General features: G+C 41.1%; 2 protein-coding genes across 3 annotated transcripts; both read right to left on the bottom strand.

Annotated features, from left to right (window-relative positions):
• Positions 1-2,549: 2,549 nt before the first annotated feature.
• On the bottom strand, positions 2,550-3,458 carry LOC102971301 (olfactory receptor 140). The gene has a single exon (XM_007082177.1). The coding sequence runs from the start codon at positions 3,456-3,458 to the stop codon at positions 2,550-2,552; it is 909 nt and encodes a 302-aa protein (XP_007082239.1).
• A 14,112-nt stretch (positions 3,459-17,570) lies between these two features.
• On the bottom strand, positions 17,571-20,646 carry LOC102953690 (olfactory receptor 4B1-like). 2 transcript variants are annotated; one of them, XM_042958302.1, is made up of 2 exons: positions 19,735-20,643; positions 17,571-17,588 (listed from the first exon to the last, which is right to left on the bottom strand). In XM_042958302.1, the coding sequence occupies exons 1-2, from the start codon at positions 20,641-20,643 to the stop codon at positions 17,571-17,573; spliced, it is 927 nt and encodes a 308-aa protein (XP_042814236.1). The 2 variants fall into 2 exon arrangements, with proteins under 2 accessions (XP_042814236.1, XP_042814237.1); XM_042958303.1 differs by lacking the exon at positions 17,571-17,588 and having other exon boundaries at positions 19,714-20,646.
• Between the last annotated feature and the right edge of the window lie 992 nt (positions 20,647-21,638).

Below are 21,638 nucleotides of genomic sequence, written 5' to 3'. Positions count from 1 at the left end.
TGTTGGATTTTTTAATTTTAGCAGGCAGTTAACCTTGCTAGTTTCAGGTCCCAATTTCTAACCCATCTTCTGTGGGCTGTGGTTCCAATGTCAGTTCAGTTACCAAATCCGTTGCAGTGTTCTTCAGCTCTGTCCCACATGTACGCCACCCAGTGGCCAGTCTGGGACTCGAGTAGTGGTCTGTCCTGTAATGCTGGTCTCAAAGACCTTGGTATGCTGCTTGAGTTCAGATCCACGCGTTTGCAGCTTCAAGGCGGAGAGCCCTGGAATTCATACACAACTTAATGAGAGGACTGTCTTGGGCCCTTCCTCTCCTTGATCTTCCTGGTGCCTTTGGCCCTGGAAATTTGGCTTTAGTTTTTTTTTTCACTGTGCTACACACTTCCCACAACAGAGTCGGTGTCAATGGCCAAGATTCAGGAGGAGAGAGAGAATAAAAAGGATTTGTTCCAGGCACCTGAGATCACAGCTCCAATGGCCAAATAAAAAGTTTCACCCCATGAGAGTTTAAGGCACCTGTCACACCACCATTATTACCCTTGTTACTGCTTCTCTGCCATCGGATTGTCTGGGGTCCAGGAGAGTAAAAAACAGAAGACAAAAAAAAAAAAAAAAAACAAAAAAGAAGAAGATGGAAAAAGAAAAGGAAAGTATCCACCCCTTCACTCTCTAGCCCACTTGTCTGACCAACAAGAGAAGAGGTTCTCTTGGAGCTCTTCCCACATGTACCCAATGTAGGCGGCAATGAGTTATCAATAAAATGCAGCCCTCAAACAGAATATGGGGGTCACCTGACCAGAGGACCCAAAAGGTTCAAGTTCTAAGACATACAAATGGAAAGCAAAGCCATCCCACAGTAACGAGTGACCAGGAGAAAGCACTTTACCGTGTGGATTAGAGAGAATCAAAGCCTCCCGGATGATATACTGGATAGTGACTTCAGATTTTAAATAAATCTGGGCAAGTTCATATCAGAGATTGACAATAAGGATGTTGATAACAAGAAGCTCACAAGCAGGAAACACAAAATAAAACATGCAGAGGAAGATCAGTAGATAGTAAAGCACTGTGCATTTTGGCAAGATCATACTTGAACGCAGAATGATACGGATTTAAATTCCAGCTCACTCTTGGCTAAGTAAATCAGCCCCTGTGAATACATTTTATTCATTTTTAAAAATAAAACCATGTCAACTTCTTATGAGAATATGAGATCCTACTTCTATGCTGATGCACCAAACCAATGCTCAATTATTTGTGCGTGCGCATGTGTGTGCGTGTGTGGTCACATGTACACAACGTTTAGATATTTATTGCATAATTTCACAACATACTATAGTTACGTTCATTTTACTATAAACCTATTCTGTGCACTTCCAGGATTTGAATTCAGTAATTCCTAATTGTATTTGCTGCATTCTCATAGTCCCAAGCTATAGATTATTTCTGGTATTGTTCCAAAACCAACTCATCCCTTCATGGACCCCAATGATGCCCAGAAGGCCCCTGCTTTGGCTCTTCCCTCAGAGCCAAAGAAGCAAACAGGGACTCTCAGAGAAAGGTCATTCAACTGTTGCTATCCAAGATGCCGCTTCAAAACTACTTATGGCATAAAAGATTTGGACCACTGCCTAAGAATCCACACGGCAGATAGAGAATATAGATTAGGCTGTGAGGACAATGTCCATCTCAGGGGCAACTGAAGACTGCTCAGCCCCTCCCAGTGTCCCCCAGAGTCAGTCTGTGCCTTGTGGTCTTCTGTCCAGGACCCACCCAGTGGAGCAGCCTCTGTCTGGAACATGCCAGATAAAGCTGGTCTTGACCTTTTTTCTGCTGTGGACTCCTGGCAATTTTGTAAGTGTATCAAAATGGGAGGGGGAACATGGGTGGCTCAGTTGGTTAAGCGTCCAACTCTTGATTTCAGGTCAGGTCATGATCTCATGGTTCATGGGTTTGAGCACAGAGCCTGCTTGGGATTCTCTGTCTCCCTCTCTCTCTGCCCTTCCCCCACTCAAGTTCTAACTCTCTCTCTCTCAAAATAAATAAACATTTTTAAAAACGGCAGAATGTTTTTAAATGGAATAAAATCACATTAAACTCCATTTCAGTAAAATTTCAAAAAAAAAATTGTAGATAGAATCAGGCATAGGTGAACCATCAGTAACTACTCTCATCAATGTTCTGATGTGCAGAGTTGGAGGGCCAGGGGTCATACTTTTCACTCCAACAAGGGGTCCCACTCATCACAGACTCTTACTAGCCCAGGCTGATGAAGGCTCCATCTCAGACAAAGGTGAGGGAGAGTTGGTGTTTCCATGTTCTGCAATGCAGTGTAAACTGTTTAAAAGAAATTGAAGTTGTGTATAATAATTTGTCTGGCCAGTATCACAGGACATGGATAGACTAGACGTAATTTCAAACATTCAAATCAGTTTTATTCTGGAAATTTTTAATAGTCTCTCAGCTCTCATCATGAAAATATGAACTTTTACTGAGAATGACTCGTTATTTCTTTCCTTACGGTACCTGTATCTTCTATCCACAATTGCTCATTTTTTCCATAGGTTTTTCATGGCATTTTTCACCTCTGTGTTCCTCAGTGTATAAATCAGGGGGTTGAACATGGGTGTCAAAATACAATAAAACACAGCCACTATTTTGTCCATGGACAAAGTAGACGATGGCCGCATGTAAATAAATATACAAGGCACAAAGAACAGGGCGACAACAGTGAAGTGGGCCCCACAGGTGGAGAGGGCTTTGCGCCTCCCCTCGGCACCGTGGCACCTCGAGGAACGCAGGATGACAATGTAGGAGGCAGCCAGCATGAGGAAGTTCAACAGGCAGATCACACCACTGTTGGCCACCACCAGGACGCCAATGACATATGTGTCGGTGCAGGCGAGCTCCAGCAAGGGGTACAGGTCGCAGACAAAGTGATTGATCACGTTAGGCCCACAGAAGGGCAGCTGAAGGACCAGGAGGAGCTGAACCAGTGAATGCAGGAAGCCCCCCAGCCAAGCCACCCCCACCAGCAGGGCACAGAGATGCTTGGTCATGGTGGTCGTGTAGTGCAGAGGCTTGCAGATGGCCACGTAGCGGTCATAGGCCATGACCGTGAGCAGAATGATTTCAGTTCCTCCCAATAAATGGGCAACAAAGAATTGAATCAGACAGCCCTCAAAAGAGATGGTTCTCCCCTCATACAAGGAGTCTGCAATGAGTTTGGGGGTCATACATGAGGAATAGCAAGTATCAATAAAGGACAAACATGAGAGGAAAAAGTACATAGGGGAGCCCAAGGTGGGACTGAAGATAATGGTGATCATGATAAGTAGGTTGCCCCCAACAGAGACAAGGTAGACAATCAGAAAGAACACAAACAAAACTCTCTGCACTTCAGAGTTTTGCGAGAGTCCCAGCATGAAAAATTCCGTGATGTTTCGTGGACTATCCATGAATCCATGAGCAAGGACTTGGGTGAAAAGAGATTTCCCAAGAAAAATGTATTACTACCTCTTTCAAGAAATTTTTTCAAGTTGGGGGAAATCAGTGTTTGTGGAATAGCATTATCCCAAATCCTGAATCCCAAAGAAAGAACGTGTTAATAATGAAAATCATTTTCTGCATTTCTAATTAATAATTTTGACAGAGTACAAAGTTAAATAGCAGATAAAATAACTCCCGAAATATTACCTCTCTTGCATTTTAACCGATAAGTATGAATTCTGTTTTCTGACTGAAAATATCTTCATGGAAGTTTTTTTGTGATAAAAGGATAATATAAATTTTAGTTCACTGAAAATAACCACTTCTGGGAAAATAATCCCTCTAATTTTTTTTTTTTTTTTTTTACAGTTGCTTTTTTGGAGCTACACTTCCAACTCCCATTTGTACTCCTCAATGCACATGGGCACCGACTTCCTCATCTCAAGCCCAGCTCAGCTCTTGCTCCCCCTTCCGCATTTCCTCCGCCACCCGCTACAAACACGGGTGTGAGTCATCCTTGACTTCTCCCTTCACTAGTCCACCTCATAATTGCAAAATTAGTCACCACACCTTATCAAGTCTTGTTCTTTACTGGGGGGAATAAGTTTAGGAATTTCCTGAGCTTGCACCCATGGGTTAACAAGGTTTAGGATGAAAGCATCCAAGATTAGGTAAACAGGGCGAAAGCACCCCCAGTTTAGAACAAAGGCATAGGATTAGGAAGCCACGAGATGAAAGCATCCAAGATTAGGAAAACTGGGCGGAAGCACCCCCAACATAGTACAGAAGCAGAAAGCTGCTGTCACAGGAGGGAAGGACCAGTATAGGTAAACAGGGCTATAGACCACAGCAGAGGGAAGCTGCCCAGAGGGGAGCTAATTAGCAAAAGAAAGGTGCCTTGTTGACCCTGAGGTAGCATGCTCTATCTGTCTTATCCCTGAGGCAAGATAAGACAACCGTAGGCAGTGCCTAATGCCTGCTTTAAAAAGCCATCTGCCCAGAGCCAGGATTTTGTTTTGTATTGACCCACATCCCTAATACCAGGTATCTTCGAAACCTCCTTTCTCTAACACATGAGTTAACGTTCATGGATTCATTGTCTTTTTCTGCACATCCATCATGTGTGTAAGCCTTCTGACACTAATAAAAACAGAGCAAGGACCCTTACTCGGGGTTCTTGTCCACTCCGCGACATTAGCCTCTCTCTCAATTCTACATCTGCTCTCTTGCTGGACAAGACAGAACTCCAGACTCAGAGTCTGGAACACCTTAACATTCATCTATTCATTCATTCATTCATTCATTCATTTACTTATTTATTTATTTCAGAAACATTTTGAGCACCTATCATGCCCCAACCATAGTTCTCAGCACTAGACTGAGATCAATTAGCAAAATAATCTGATGGTTGCTCCAACAAGGTCATCCCTCTCTCCTGCCTCATATCTCATGCAGACACCTGCTCAATCATCCACACTGCATCTAGTATTGCACATAAAATTCAATCATTCAATCATACCCTCCAATGGCTCCTTTTTACCTTCAAGATAAAAATCTAAGCATTTTAGTCTCATTACAAGTCCCTGGATCTTACCGCCCTTCCATGTCATCCATCCCTGTCCACTACCATGTGCTTTAACCATATGAAACTACTCTAAATCCCCTGATCGAGTCATGCTCACTAACACCTCATTGTCATCCACATGCTATTCCTCCAATCTTTCCCAATTTTCCTGGCTTACTCCCATACATCCTCCGAAAATAGGCTCAGCTATTATCTCCACAAGGAAGATGGCCTCTTCCCCCAACCCAGGCTAGATTATAAGGACTTTCACTGTATTCCTACAGCACCCAGATTGCATCTCTACCCTAGCTCTTTGCACGCACTATGTTGTATTGGTCTCCCTCCACCTTCCCACCCTACACTTAGAGTATCTTGAAAGAAGATTCTTTGTGTCTACTGTCATTATTGCCAGACCTAGAACTGTAGTCAATGACTATGTGTTGAATGAATAAAAAAACAAAACCAAATAATATAGGAAACTTACAATACCTGGATCTAAGGAGGTCGATAGCTTCTTATCAGAATTACTTACATTCTAACATGGTAAATTAACAGAACCAATAGTATTCTTATAACATGTCATCTGGTCCGTCCTTCTGCATCATCTGGTCCTCCTTCCGCTGCTCTGAATGATGCATATGTTGAATGCCTAGATAGGATTAAAGAAAGTTCCTGCAGGGGAAAAAAAAAAATGTTTCATAATCTCTTCTCTGATTTGGAAAATTCCCACAATCCTATGTGACCTGAGTTCAAAAGCCAAATAAGGAATTTTATCCATTTATGAACTATAGAGTACCTTTTTTCTTGCTAATAAGCTATGAAGGATGGGGTTTTTTATATAAGCTGGTGCAAAGATCTTTGACTTTCAGATGTTAACATTTTGACCTAGAGGTATTAAAGAGCAAACCAACTCACAGAAGTTAGGTTGTGAGAGACTGAACACAGATCCCAGTCTGTGGGAGTCTTTAACTCCCCAGTCTGTCCTTCTCTCCTATACCATTGTGTCCTTCAAAACCCAGATTACTCAGACACGAACCAGATAAAAGGAACAGAAGGAAAGACAAAGTTGCTAGCTCCAGGTTTTTGCCTAAGCTGGGTATCAGTGGATCTTCTTAGGAAAAGGAGGGGAAAATAATTACAAACATAACCTATGGTGATGAGACAGAGTTTAGAAAATATTTAAAGGAGGAGAAAAAATTATTGAGTAGTACCATCCAAAAAGAAAAACTTACTTTCTAATGTATTTTTCTTTCATCCTTTCTTCCATCTATAGATGTTTATATATTATCACACCATAACACATATCACACCATATGTTTATATATTATCCTGACCAATATAACTTAAATATTTCCCATATCATTATAATGCACTGTTTTTAATGATTGCCTATTATTCTGTCAAGTAGATGTATCTAATAACAAGTCCACTTTTTTTTCTAATACCACAGAAAACTTAATCATGCACTAAGTCATCTCTAGGTCCCTAGTATAATTTCTCAGATGTATATACTAAACAGTGAGGTATAGATATTATAAAGACTTTTGCTATCTCTCACCAAAAAGACAGTCCCCAATTTACATAACACCAAAATGGAGGTTATCTCTTTCACCCTAGCTAGTGCTGGATATCAGGATTTATTTTTGGCTAAATTTCATCTGACTTTTTAAAATTTATAGTTGTTTGACCACGGCTAATGTTGAACAACTTTTCCCTTGCCATCTGTGAGCCGCTGCTCTCCCTTTACAACCTCCCCATAATCTGACACTTCCTAATGATGTGAACTTGAGCTGGTCTTTAACCTCTTTACACTTCATTTCCTCTTCTGTGTGTTATCTAGAACAATAAAATCCATGTTCACTTTTTCCCCAGCTATCCCCACAGAAATGCTCCTCAGGGACCTCTGTGGTCCGGATCACTCCTTTAAGGCCCTGCCCACCAACCCACTGATTCTGGCCTGTGCATCTCCAAGATTAGTTATCTCAGCAGTGACAAGTCTGAAAGGAGTCTAAACATTCTGCATGCACCTTCAAAGACGAGCTACTATCCCATGAAGGAACTCTTACATTCAAATTATTTGTGAGCCATATAAATTTGGAGTACATCCTCAGGTCCCTGGATTCACAGCAGGCTTAAGGGTCCACGCACTCATTCATTCAATCAACAAGTGTTATGTCAGGTATATTAGGCTGGTGGCTGAGGAAGCAAATGAAGCAAGCTTGGTCCCCATTCTCACAGAGTGTATGGTATCCAGATAAATTTGCCCAAGGACAACATGAAGAAGAGCCCCACCCTAACTTGAATGTAATTTAGGGTGGAAACCGCCCTCAGTTGTCACAATGCTACCTACAGTTCCCTCACACCACACACTGTCAGTCTCACACTGCACAGATAAGCTTAACGTTCACCTGGGCCCCTTGCCACCCACGACCTCATGGCCCCTTGCTGGTAGCGCTCAGGCCTCCCCACCATCCGCCCCATCCTGCCCCGCCACTGATATATGCCTCTGCTCCATGACTTTCCGCACCCCAGCCCAGCCTTCCTGACCTTGGATCCCTGTATTTCAAGTTCAGCAATGTCCTTCTAGATATCTAAGCTCCAGTCCTGACATCTAAATTATTGATTAGGGCTTGTAAATTTCAACACACTGGCCAGTGCTGATGCTTCCATTCCCCAACCATAATTGCGAGATTTGTGAGCAGAGAAAGTCACATGAAATCAAAAGAGTTACTTTTGCAGAAGGCTGCAGAACCTCAGAAGAAAATGCCGTACAATTGCCAGGTAAACCCACGGATCCTCACGGATAAGGGTGACTGAAAATATATTTTTATTAAAAAGAAGCTGAGTCTTTCTAGGAAAGAGCTTGAGAACACTCCATGTTATGAGTCTTATAGTCTTATGAATAAAAAGGGTTGCCAGAAGACAGGTGAAGAAATCACGTAAAATACATTTATCGCGAGAGGGGAAAATGGGTGATGGGCATTGAGGAGGGCACTTGTTGGGATGAGCAGTGGGTGTTATATGGAAGCCAATTTGACAATAAATTATATTTAAAAAAAGAAATTTATTGCAATTCTAAATGGGTGGGGGACTCATGACACAAGATTGAGATTCTGGGTCTGGGTCTGATGGCATGTTCTTAACGCTACTGGATCCTGAGAGTCTGAAATTGCCATCAAACAAACCGTGGAGGTCTCAGCTCCTCCACTCAGCCACAGTGAGCCTCAGTTTCTTCATTTCTAAAACAGTGATGTCAATACTTCATCTGAAGGGTGTTGAGAAGTCAGATAAGAAAGTAAATGAACAGACCGTGGACACTATAAAGCTCCAGGGAAAAAATGTAAGTTGTTATTATTTAACAAGTTGTTAATACAACAAATAATACAACAAAAATACAACAAAAAATACAACAAATAATAACAAGTTGTTATTATTTGTAAGGCTTTTTTTCTCAATTCAGACCCAAATACCAAGAATAAGTAGGATTTTGGAAAGTTTCATCAAAATTCAGAAAAGAGAAGGATGAAATTAGGAGCATTACCAAAAATCAAGTGGGTTATTTCATTGTCTCTTTACATAGAAAACAATAGAAAATTTGAATTTATCAGAAAATAAATCAACACTGAGAAAACTTACTTGTACAGCCAAGGTGAAGTACTTGAATAATGTACAATTTATTATTTTGCTTGGACCTTTCCTCTAGAAAAAATCAGGAGGATTTAAAATTTCTGAAATGCCTGTTGAAATTTTGGATTCCACCTGTAAGTGCAGATCCCGACATGCCACATTTTGCAACCACCATAGCACTGAACTCACCTAAAGTGGCTCCTAAGTCCCTGATGGCTCTCTGGGGTCAGAGTGGGGAGGAGGGTGACAGGGTGAAATGGCTGCTCCATCCCCTAGATGATCCTCTAATGCCCTGATGTCAGGTCTTTTGGATGAAATCAAAAACTCTATGTCCCAACCATATTGGGAACACTTAAATCCTATCGTCCTTCTTGCCCTGAAAACTGGAACAAGTTGCAAGTGACTTCCCTGAGTGTCTGAGCTAGAGAGTTGGCTCCTGGAAGAGACTAACTCTCTCCTCCCAGCCAGCTGGAAGTAGCTGGCACTGGACCAGGAATTTAAACCCCATAGTCCTGTGAGACCCTGTCTCAGAGGCTAACCGGGTCTACTGACATGGCCCAGAGCCAAGGTGGGGAAACAGAGAGAAGTGGACAAAGTTTGTCACAAATGTTGAAACTCTGGATCCAGATTTTTCAAGCCTTCCAAGGACATACTTGGCTACCACAGGTAACCAAGGACAAATAGGTCACCACACTATCTTGGGTGCCAGCAGGAAGTCACTCCTCTCAAGTTCTCTGCCTCAGGTTTTCCCCTTTGGGAAAATTACTTAACCCTAAGTCTTCTCTACCTCAGTTTTCTCTTCTGTAAATAGTGTCCAGCTGGGCATGCAATATACAGCATGGTGACTAGGATTAACAGTACTGTATTATATACTTCAAAGTTGCCAAGAGAGTAAATCTTAAGTGTTATCACCATACACACACACAAAAAAATGGTAATTATGTGAGGGCATGGAGGTGTTAACTAATCTTACTGGGGTCATCACTTCTCAACATATACATATATCAAATCATCACATACTGTACGTGGTACACCTCAAACTTACATGCGTCATATGTCAATAATCTCTCAGGAAAGCTGGAAAAAAAGAGTGCCCGCCTCATAAGGCCAAGACGAGGATAAAATGAGTTCACTTATAAATGCTTAGGACAATGCCTGGCACGTAGTATGCAAGCATGTGCTGTGTAGGTGTTGGTATCACTACTACTGTTATTGCCACCATCATTATCATTGCCAAGGTCACTATCCCCTGACCACATGCATCTAGCCACCTCATCACCACTCCTGTGCCACTGCAGTGTCTCCCTTCCTTCTCTTCTGCATCTGGACACTTGGCTGAATTACAGAAACTGAGGATGTCCTAAAGGAAGTACAGCTATAAGGAAAATCCTAAATTGTAAGAGCAGGTACCCATGCTCCCAGGGGCCACCAACTTACAAATGCCTGCCGGGGAGTCTCTGGACCATCTTGCCTCCATCTCCTGGGGTCCTGCTTCCACTCAGGTCCATCCATTTGCCAGGTCTTCTCCTCCCCCCTACTCAGAGCCCCAGATGTCTGTCCCAAGCCCACCAGAGAGAGCAAAACTCAGCATCGCTACAACTCTTCACTCATGAGAGTCACCCTTTTATTGTTTTATATTCATTTATATTACTAAGTAAAGCCACTTCGTTCTCTCCTCTGCCTAAATCTTCTCCTCTCCAGAGACTCAGAACCTTGCCTTATAAAAATCAAATGATTAGGAAAATGTTTTTCTTAAAAAGCCTAAGATGAATTCTGCCATTGTTCTTAGTACACTGAAAGACTCAGGTGTCATTTTTTTTTTTAGTGCGATTCCAAAAATCTAAAGTTTTCCCTTCACCTACCCTAACCTTCCTCCACAGCACCCAGTGGCCCCCATCCCTCCACAGTGTTTTTGGCATCCCAACTCTTAAATGAAGCTCTGTGAGGTTTGGATCTAAACTCCAGTGTGCTAGCGCACAGTATCACCTGCTTCATGCGTTTGTCTATTTCCTCCTCCCACTGGTCATTCATCACCCAGAGGGTGCATAAGAGAACTGTGAGAAGGAAACTCTAGGAAACCTATTACATTTTTCTTGAAATCATGAAATATAAAATCTGGTAGGGAGGATGAAAAGTTTATATAGATCTAACGCATCATTTTCACAGAAAGAAAATAGCAGCTCAGAGAAGTCGATGAAAGGGATGGGTGGTGGGGAATGATGGAAATCAAGAGGTAGGATCCAGCTCAAAAAATCTACAGGCTTGTCAAACCACTTCACCTCTCTGGCCTTCAGTCCATCTGTCCGTTCTTCCATCTAAGAGGAACCAACACCACTGAGCTGAACACTATGCGTGGCTGGATTTAGGATTCAGGAAAATTAAATAGAAAACACACACACACACACACACACACACACACACACACACACACACACACACATCTCCTTACCTCATGGCATAGTCAAGCTAGGAGATATAACAATTCATTTTGAGAATATGATGGGGGATCAGGAAGCTTTCTCAGTAATCCAACAACATAACTCAGGGGCAGCCTAGAGTTGAAGACCGTTAATAGGAAGAATTGTGTTTGCTCTTATTCTTGCATTCCATTTTACAGAGGATTTTCTCATCCATTACCATCTCCGTTCACCAGAATGCCGTGTAGAAGACAGAGCAGATGTGATTAGCAGCATTTTACATTCATTTATTCTATAATGTGCAGCTGCTCCACTAACTACTCACCCAGCTTAGGGATCTCAAGTTTCCTAAGTTCAGAAACCCCCCCAAGTCAAGTCGTGATGTTCTTCCACTCCTAACGCAGTATTTGTGTGCAGAGTACATCCTCTGGGCTCCAGGTGGCTGGGGGCATTGTGGGGAGGTATCCACAATGTTAGAAGAATGGCGATCAGTGCAATCCTGAGGTTGAGGTACAGCATGGCAAGGGCTCTACCCAGGATAGCTGGCCCCCTGCATAGTGCTCCTGAGAATGGTCCATTCATCCAGCACCCTTATAGGGGCCCCATCCCTACCTCTTCCATCCCTCATCTTCTTGAATAAATTCATTAGGAACCCTATCTATTAGTTCTCTGTATTAATTAGCACGGGTTAGTAATGCTTTAATAATACAGAACAGCCCCAAATCTCAGTGGCATAATCCCAGTAAAAGTCATTCACACTGAATCCAATACAGATAGGCCTAATCAGAAATGTCTCACACGCAACTCTCCACCAAGCCATGAACCCCGCATACAGGCCCATTCCCATTTTGTGATGCCTCCAGTCTCCTGAAACTTCAGGACCATCTTCTAGGTCATCTACACCCACCTAGCCAATGACCACACAGAGAGATTAAGGATCACTGAGGACATTTTATTTATCAAGCCTAAACTGGGATACATCTTCTACCCATTATTTATAAGACCCCACATGGATGTAAGGGGGCTAGGAAACATAGTCTGTGTGCCCAAGAGAAAAAAATTAAATGATCTGATAAACACGTTACATTGTCTGAATCATACCTCCTCATTTTTTGGCCTTTTTCCTTCCCTTTTTCCCTTCAAAATTTATATATTACTCTACTCAAGAAGCCTCTGAATCTCAGTAGAGCTTCATGATCAAATAAAAACCAGAGTCAAAATCATTATCACACAAAAAGAAAGTTTAATGTCCATATCCTGCTATATTGTAGTCATAAATATTTATCAAGAAACTACTAGCATTAGTATAGTAGAAATTTCATCCTCTAGACCCAGACTCCACTATTTATGGCTTTATGATCTTTTTTTTTTTTTTGAGAGAGAGAGAGAGAGAGAGAGAGAGAGAACACCAACACACAAGAGCAGGAGAGGAGCAAAGGAGGGGGATAGAGAGACTCTTAAGTAGGCTCCATGCACAATGTGGGAGCTGACATGGGGCTTGATCTCATGACTGTGATATCATGACCTGAGCTGAAAACAAGAGTCAGACACTTACCCAGCTGAGCAACCCAAGTGCCCCTATAGTTCTATGATCTTGAGCCAGTAACTTAACCTCTCTGTGCCTCAGCGTACACACTGGTAAAATGGAGATAATATTGAATTAGAGAATTATGATGATTACAAGAGTAGTATCACTGAAAATAGCAGAGCAGGGAACTCTAGGGCTCAATCCCCCTACCACCAGGAACAACTAATGAGATGGTAAAAACTGGTTTTGTAGAACCCTGGAATTTAGTAAAAACCCAATGATCACCAGGGAAAAGCTTGGTGAGGAATGAGGCAGCTGTTTTGCTGTAAGATAGGGCTGTGAAGTTTTAACTGCCTACCTACCATATACCGCATACCCTAGAACCGGGGTAGCCAGGGGAACAGCAACTCCACCCACAACTCCTCCAGTAACCCTGTATTATTGGTCCATAGAAAGAAATGAAGTAATGATACAAGCTACAATGTAAATGAATCTTGAAAACATTACACTACGTGGAAGCCACATATGGTCCATATCTATATCAAGCATCATTCGTAATGGGGAAATTTAGAAATAGTCCCCTTAAAATTAAAAACAAGAATCTTATCATCACTGTTTATATCTGACATTGTGCTATAATTCTTACCCAGAGATGTTTTCAAAAAAATAGAGAGGAAGATAGAACACCAGTAGCATTCCCATATGATATTGTCTACTAGAAAACCCTAAAGTGTTTACAGAAAAATTATTAGCAATAATAAAGTTTTAGTAATATAAATTAAAAACAAAAAATCATTACATTTCTATAGGACATAATTTGGAAGATGCAATTCTTTTTTTAAAGATTTTTTTAATGTTTTTTATTTATTTTGAGAGAGAAAGAGTGAGTGGGAAAGGGGCAGAGAGAAGGAGTGAGAGAATGCCAAGCAGGCTTCACGCTGTCAGCTCAGAACCCAACTCGGTCCTCTATCTCACAAACCATGAGATCATAACCTGAGCTGAAATCAAGAGTCAGACGCTTAGCGACTAACCCCCCCAGGTGCCTAGAAGATGCAATTCTTAAGGACCCTATTTACAATAGCAACAAAACCATAGGTTTCCTAGAATAAATTTAATCAAAGGAGCTGGTGGTCTTTAACACTTTAAAAACCACCAAAGTTAAAAACAATAATAAAAATAAAGAGCACCAAAATAAAGGAGAGCATGACAAAGAATGTCAAGGTCTGTCCATATCCCTGTCCATATCGCTTTTTTTTTTTAACACATGAACTTCATGTGTCTTTACTGTCAACAGCTAGCACATGCTGCCCTTGGGCTACTAGAGTCCATTTTCCCTGTATTAAAGTGTCTGGGAATTTATACCCAACCCAAACCCAGAGAAGCCCTTAGCTAATGTCTAAAGAATCTGGGAGTATTGGGGTGCCTGGGTGGTTCAGTTGGTTGTGCATATGATTCTTGATTTTGGTTCAGGTCATAGTCTCACAGTTCGAGCCCTGTGTCGGGCTCTGTGCCGACAATGGAAAGCCTGCTTGGGATTCATTCTTTCTCTCTCTCTCTCTCTCTCTCTCTCTCTCTCTCTCTCTCTCTCTCTTTTCCCCCCCACCTCTCTGCCCCTTCCCTACCTGCATGTGTGCTCTCTCTCTCTCTTCCTCTTTCTCTCTCTCTCTCCCCTTCTCAAAATAAATAAATAAACTTAAAAATATATATTAATAGTCTGGATATCAAAACTCCACTCACTTGCTTCTAATCAAACTCTAGGCATAATTTACACTCCAGAGTTCTACAAAATCAGTCTGAAGTGACCCTCTGCTAGAATTCACCTGAATTCTATTTATATTTTACTCCTCTGTTCTGCTTCCTCTACTCCCTTAACAGTTTCCCTGGGAATAAAAGTTTCATAAGTCACTTGTCAGTCACAGAACTCTGTATCTTTATATTTTTCAGAGGACTTGGTTTACAGTAACACATAAGCAAATCAGGCTTATCTCATACCAGTGAAAATAATGACATGATCTCATACGGCATAAGTTCTTCCCAAAGTGATCTATAGAACAATAGAAAAAAATCCCAGTAAGTTATTTTGTGGAATTTAACAATTTAGATTTAAAACTGTCTAGAAGATAAAAGGACTCAAAACAGACAAGATATTCTTTAAAAAAAAAAAATAGAGAAACGTGCCCTACCATATATCTAGACATAAACTACAGTAATTAAGAGAGTATAGGATTGGCCACAAACAGATTCATACGAATATAGAAATTTGATATAGATATGATGATAGAACACTTGGTGTTCCATATAAGAAAAAACAAATAAAATTGAAGCCTTTCATCACATAATCCCTAACAATCAATTTTAAGTGGAATAAGGATTTGAATGAAAAAGGCACATTACACATTTGAAATAAAATATCCATTAATATCTTCCTGACCTTGACCGAAGACAGTATTTCATAAACAGGTGCAAAAAATACTAACAACAATGGGCCATTTATAATTATTAACTTCATGGCATAGCCACTCTGGAAAATAGTACAGAGGTTCCTCAAAAAGGTTAAAAATAGAACTACCCGCCCCCATGTTTATAGCAGCACTATCAACAGTAGCCAAAGTATGGAAAGAGCCCAAATGTCCATCGATGAATGAATGGATAAAGAAAGTGTGGTATATATATACAATGGAGTATTACTCGGCAATCAAAAATGAAATCTTGCTATTTGCAATTACGTGGGTGGAACTGGAAGGTATTATGCTAAGTGAAATTAGTCAGAGAAAGACAAAAGTCATAATAAATGACTTCACTCATATAAGGACCTTAAGAGACAAAACAGATGAACATAAGGGAAGGGAAACAAAAATAATATAAAAACAGGGAGGGGGACAAAACATAAGAGACTCATAAATATGGAGAACAAACAGAAGGTTACTGGAGGGGTTGTGGGAGGGGAGATGGGCTAAATGGGTAAGGGGCATTAAGGAATCTACTCCTGAAATCATTGTTGCACTATATGCTAACTAATTTGGATGTAAATTTTAAAAAATAAAAAATTAAATTAAAAAATTAAAAATAAAAGGTGAGAAGTCTGAGACAAAAAAAAAAAAAAAAAAATAGAACTACCCAACGATCCAGCAACTACACTACTAAGTATTTACCCAAAGGACATACGAATACTAATTCAAAGGGATACATGAAACCCCAATATTTATAGCAGCATTATCTACCACAGCCAAATTATATAAATGGTCCAAGTTATCCATCAATTGATGAATGGATAAGAAGATGTGGGATATTACACAATGGAATATTACTCAACCACAAAAAAGAACAAAGTCTTGCAATGATGTTAAGTGGGGCTGGAGAGTATAATGCTAAGCAATATAAGTCACTCAGAGACAAATGCCATATTATTTCACTCATATGTGTAGTTTAAGAAATAAAACAAACGAGCAAAGGGAAAAAAAGAGAGAGAGACAAACCAAGGAACAGACTCTTAACTGTAGAGAATACACTGATGTTTACCAGAGGGGAGGTGGGTGGGGGGATGGGCAAAATAGGCGAAGGGGATTAAGGAGGGCGTTTGGGAAGAGCACTGGTTGATGTATCAAAGTGTTGCATCACGACATTCTACACCTGAAACCAATTTAACACTGTATGTTAACTGCCTGGGATTTAAATAAAAAAACTTAAAAAATGAAACTCTAAATCAAAATAGAAAACATTCTAGAGAGAATTGCAAAAAGAGGTCATCAGACCAGTAAACCATTCACAGTGCAGGAACATGTCACCTGCAGGGTGACTTTAATTCTGGCTCTTTAACTGGCAGGGCCAAGGAAGGGACTCTGAAAGATAAGTATGTGTTCTCAAACATCAAGTAACCACACCTTTCCAGGCTTTATGGTTAAGAAATTCTAAACAGGGGGGTGCCTGGGTGGCTCAGTCAGTTAAGTGTCCAACTCTTGGCTTTGGCTCAGGTCACAATCTCACAGTTTGTGAGTTTGAGCCCCACGTTGGGCTCTGTGCTGACAACATGAAGCCTGCTTGGGATTCTCTCCGCCTCTCTCTGCTCCTCCCCCACTTGTTCTCTCTCTTTCAAAAATAAATAAAGAAACTTTAAAACAAGAAAAAGAAATACTAAACACAGTGGCCCCGATAAACAACTTCGGTGAACATTTTTCAAATCTCCACAATAAATCTGCCCCACCTCATGAGTTCTCATTATACCTTTCTGCCATGGAACCCCTCCTTCTGTGGATTCTGACAAATAATATTGCTCTGACCAGCCTTTTCCAGCATCCTTTTCTCCCACTTTTCCTCCAACAATAGCCCTCACCAGAGGCGTCAAGTCGGGCCTCTCCTGCTAGCTCCCTCACTGAGCCACCATCAGCTGTTTGATTCGGAAGGAAGCTCATGGAATCCTCCTTCCACAGAAGAGGAATCTGGACCCAGAATCACACGGCCCTTTGGGCGGAGCTTGGACTAGACCAGGCTCCAGGGCTTCCTCCCAACACCTGCATCACTCTCCTCTCACCCACCAGCTCCTCCCCTGCTGCCCACCCGTGGCCGGCTTCCAGAATGGGAGTGGGGGTCACGCAGAGAGAGGAGATTCCTGTTCATAACGCAAGCAGAGCAAACCTGAGGAGCAAGATCTAAAACGATACACCGGCGAGAAAATGAACAATAACGTGATCCGACTCAGTTCTCCATCTTCCTGGGATGTAATTTCTGCACAGACAGCCTGAGCAGAGCTCAGAAGCCCAGGCGGGGAGAGGATGTTTCCAGAGTCGGCCAAACTGGGCTGCCGGGGAAAGAAGCTCATGCCAGACATGCCTCGGTGACTTGAGATCTTGGCTCCGGCACTTTGTCACCAAGGATTAGATTACCCATAGGTTTATGACCTATATTGCACCTTGTCCAGGGCTTGGAACTCAGATGTTAATATGAGTTTTTATTTGATCCCTGAATCCTCGATCTGCTACTACATCTATTTCAAAACCAAGGGATCACTGTGGGTGTCCTGTAACAGCACAGAGGCTACAGGATATGTAGCAATATCTAGTATAAAAAATAAGGTCTCTTTTTGAAAATAATTCCAAAGCCTGCCTCACAGAGATTAAGTGAATGAACCTAGCCTGTTGCCTTGATTCTTAACTTTATTTTCTGAATATTTTGTAGACAGAAAAGTGACTTCTCCAACCTGGGGACACCTGAATATCCAAGTACAAGAAGCTAACAGATCACCCTATTAATTCAATGTAAAAAGATTTTCTCTAAGACACATTATACAAAAACGTCAAACCAAAGATAAAGAGAATCCTAAAAGCAGCCAGAGGAAGAAAAACATTATAACCTACAAAGGAATGTCCATTAAGCTACCAGCAGATTTCTCCAAAGAAACCCTACAGACCAGGAGAATGCAACAGGACACATTCAAATATTCAAATTTAAAAAAAAAAAGCAAAGGTTATTCCATCTGGCAAAGTTGTCCTTCACAAATAAAGGCAGACTTTTCCAAAATATTTCCCAAATACTTGCCTTGCAAGAAATGTTCAAAGGAACTATCAAGCTGAAATGAACAGATATAAATTAGTGACACAAAAACATACCAAATTATACAACACAATAGTAAGGTGAAATATAAAGTCAGATTTCAAAAACTAATTCTATAATACAATGGTGTGAAAATCACTTAACTGTAACAGTTGAAGGAAAAGTATTAAAATAACAATATATACAGTAATTTGTATATGAATACACAATATAAAAAGAAGTAAATTGTGATATCAAAAACACAAAATAGAGGAGTAAAGGGTGGATATCTTATATGCAATTGAAGTTGCTATCAACTTGAAATAGATTGTTTTATCTCTAAGATATTTTATGTAAGCCTCATAGTAACAACAAAGCAGAAACGCAGAGTCAATTCTCAAAGGCATACCACCACAGAAAATTACCTTTTACAAAGGTAGGCAGAAGCGGGGGCACCTAGTTGGTTCAGTCATTTAAGAATCTGACTCTTGATTTTGGCTCCAGCCCTGATCTCAGTTTGTGACATCAAGCCCCTTCTCTCTCCCCTCTCTCTGCCCTTTCCCCCTCTCATTCTCTCTCTCTCTCTCTCTCTCTCAAAATAAATAAACATAAAAAAAAAAAAAAGATAGGCAGAAACAGAAGAAACAATGGAAATTCAAAACAGACCAAAAGCAATTAACAAGATAAACTATAAATTATGTCAATAATTCATTCTAAATGTTAATGGATTAAATTCAATCAAAAAGGACACAGTGACTGATTGGAATAAGAAAAAAGAAGACCCAACTATGCCTACAGGAGACACATTTCGGATTTAGGGGCAAATATGGACTCAAAGTAAATCAACAGAAAAGAAATTCCAAAACAAAAGAAAGCAGGGGTAGCTATACTTATATCAGACAGAATAGATTTTAATCCAAAAAATGATAACAAAGGACAAAAGATTGTATAGGGATAAAGGAATCAATCCATCAAGAAGATATGACAAATATAAGCATTTGTAGTTCACCTCCAAGAGATACTGCCATTCTAGCAATGCCCTACTGTCATGAAATAAAGCTCCTATTATGGAATTTTAGGCACTGGAATTAAATTAATGGGGTAGGGACACCAAATGAAGTAAAAATGCTTTCCTGTGACTCCCACAAGACCACATCAGTAGAAAAGCAAAACATAAACTTCATTCTTCAAGTCCACAGACTTTCCACACACCATATGCTAACACCAAAAGGCAAAATGCATGAACCCAAGGTTGTACAGACAGAAGATGATGGGGTGGGAATTCCAAATGGAAATTCCAGTCTAGATGATCCCTCCTGAAATCTGTGCACTTTGCACTATGGACAACAGGAGAAGAGATGCAACTCAATTTGAAAATTCTCCGAAATACAGACAGCAATGAAAGAGCTACAACTGATAACAAGGAGTATAAGGGGCTCATTTATCTACCACAAAAAAATATATATGAATAAGTTAACTTTTGTTCTGTTCTTTACATTTGACCAAAAACAGAATGCATATATAGTCCTGTTCTGAAGAATTTTTTTTTCATTTTTTCATTTTTATCCCACTTCTGAGTTCACTTTCTTCTCCCACAGCTTCCTCATGGCATTTTTCACCTGTGCATTTCTGAGTGTGTAGATGATGGGGTTCAGCATGGGGGTGACAACTGTGTAGAACACGGCCACCAGTTTGTCCTCAGTGAAGGTGGAGGAGGGTCGCATGTAGAGGAAGATGGCAGGTCCAAAGAACAAGAGGACCACTGTGATGTGAGAGGCACAGGTGGAGAGGGCTTTGCGCCTCCCCTCTGCAGAATGGTTCCTCAGGTTGTACAGGATGACAATATAGGAGGACACCAAGATGAGGAAGGAGAAGACAGAGATTAATCCACTGTTGGCCAACACAATAACCCCCTCCACAGAAGTGTCAGTGCAGGCAAGCTTGAATAACGGATGGAGGTCACAGAAGTAGTGGTCAATCACATTGGGACCACAGAACGGCAGTTGAACAGTAACAAGGATCTGGACCATGGAGTGAATTATGCCCCCGAGCCAGGAAACAGCCACCAGAAGGCGACACACAAACTGGCTCATGATGGTGGTGTAGCGAAGAGGTTTGCAAATGGCCACATAGCGGTCATAGGCCATTACCGTCAGCAGGAAGATCTCAGTAACTCCAAAGAAGTGGAAGAAGAATATCTGAGCCACACAGCCCTCCAGGGAGATGGTTTTAATCTTGGCAAGTAAGTCTGTGATGAATTTAGGGACAACAGTGGAGGAGTAAGTGATCTCCACCAGGGACAAGTAGCTAAGGAAGAAGTACATGGGGGAACGCAGACTCTTACTGACATTGACTGTCAGAACAATGAGACCATTGCCCACCACTGTGGCCAGGTACACAGGAAGAAACACCACAAAGCATGCCCTCTGCACCTCTGGATCCTGGAAAAGACCGACGATAATTAACTCGGTCACGTTATTTGTACTCGCCATGGAATCTAATCAGGTGTTCTGGGCACAGGTAATGAGAGACCTGTAATAAAACAGACACTGATTGCAATCAGTCACCTCATTTATAGCACATTAGACAGTATAAACCACTTTGCCCGTTCATTTAGCCCGTATGTACTCATTCAGCATTAAATATAGGTAATCTAATGACAGCTCGTATATTAGAAAATTATGGCTCAGGGAGATGGTTATTTACCCAGGATCACACAGAAAGCGGTGAATTCTGGGCCTCAGAGCCAGGCTTTCAGACTTCAGCCAGTATTCTTTCTAGTTTGCTACAAGAGATTCTGAATTTGGGGAGCCATTCAACTTCATAGTCTTTATTATCTTCATTGCATTTGAATAGCTCTCTTCTGTTGGGGAATCCTCATGAGACACTTCTACTCCTGAATTCCTTGTTTCCTTAATTTCTGCCTTGAGAAACATCTTCCCACAGATAATTCTTCCCTTTCCAGAAGGTCCTGAGTATACTGTCCTTCATTCAGAGGTCAGAATCTTCTGCCAGTCTTCAGCTTCGATGACTGTTTGTATGACAAATGCTCAAATCCTGGACAGAATTCCACTTACTAGTTTGTCTCCATCATTTCATATGACTTTCGCATCTATTTCCCCACTGCTCAAACTACTGAGATATCCTGAATTCAAAGAGATTGCCCTCTGAGAGCATTGTTATGGCTAGCCAGCCTGCCTGCTCTGGCTCCATGTTGATAGTTAGCAGCAAAGTGTACAAGAGTTAAGATATCTCTATGAGCTACTCCCCTGGCACAGATAATTACCGAGCACCTCTAATATACGTATAAACACACTAGACTATACAGAATAAATACAGATCTGATATTCGCCTCAAGCTAACAATGTCATGTGATTTAAAATAGTCTCTAGATTAAGGTGCCATGTTAGGAATTTTTTCCACCACATACGACCCATGAAAAACTTGGGTGAAAAATCACGATACCTTGATTCTCTGTTCTAAATTT

The sequence above is a fragment of the Panthera tigris genome, chromosome D1 (assembly GCF_018350195.1).
Source record: "Panthera tigris isolate Pti1 chromosome D1, P.tigris_Pti1_mat1.1, whole genome shotgun sequence".
In the NCBI taxonomy this organism is placed as follows: Eukaryota; Metazoa; Chordata; class Mammalia; order Carnivora; family Felidae; genus Panthera; species Panthera tigris.
The sequence above is the reverse complement of the archived record's forward strand: the minus strand, read 5'-3'. Positions and strand labels throughout refer to the sequence as shown.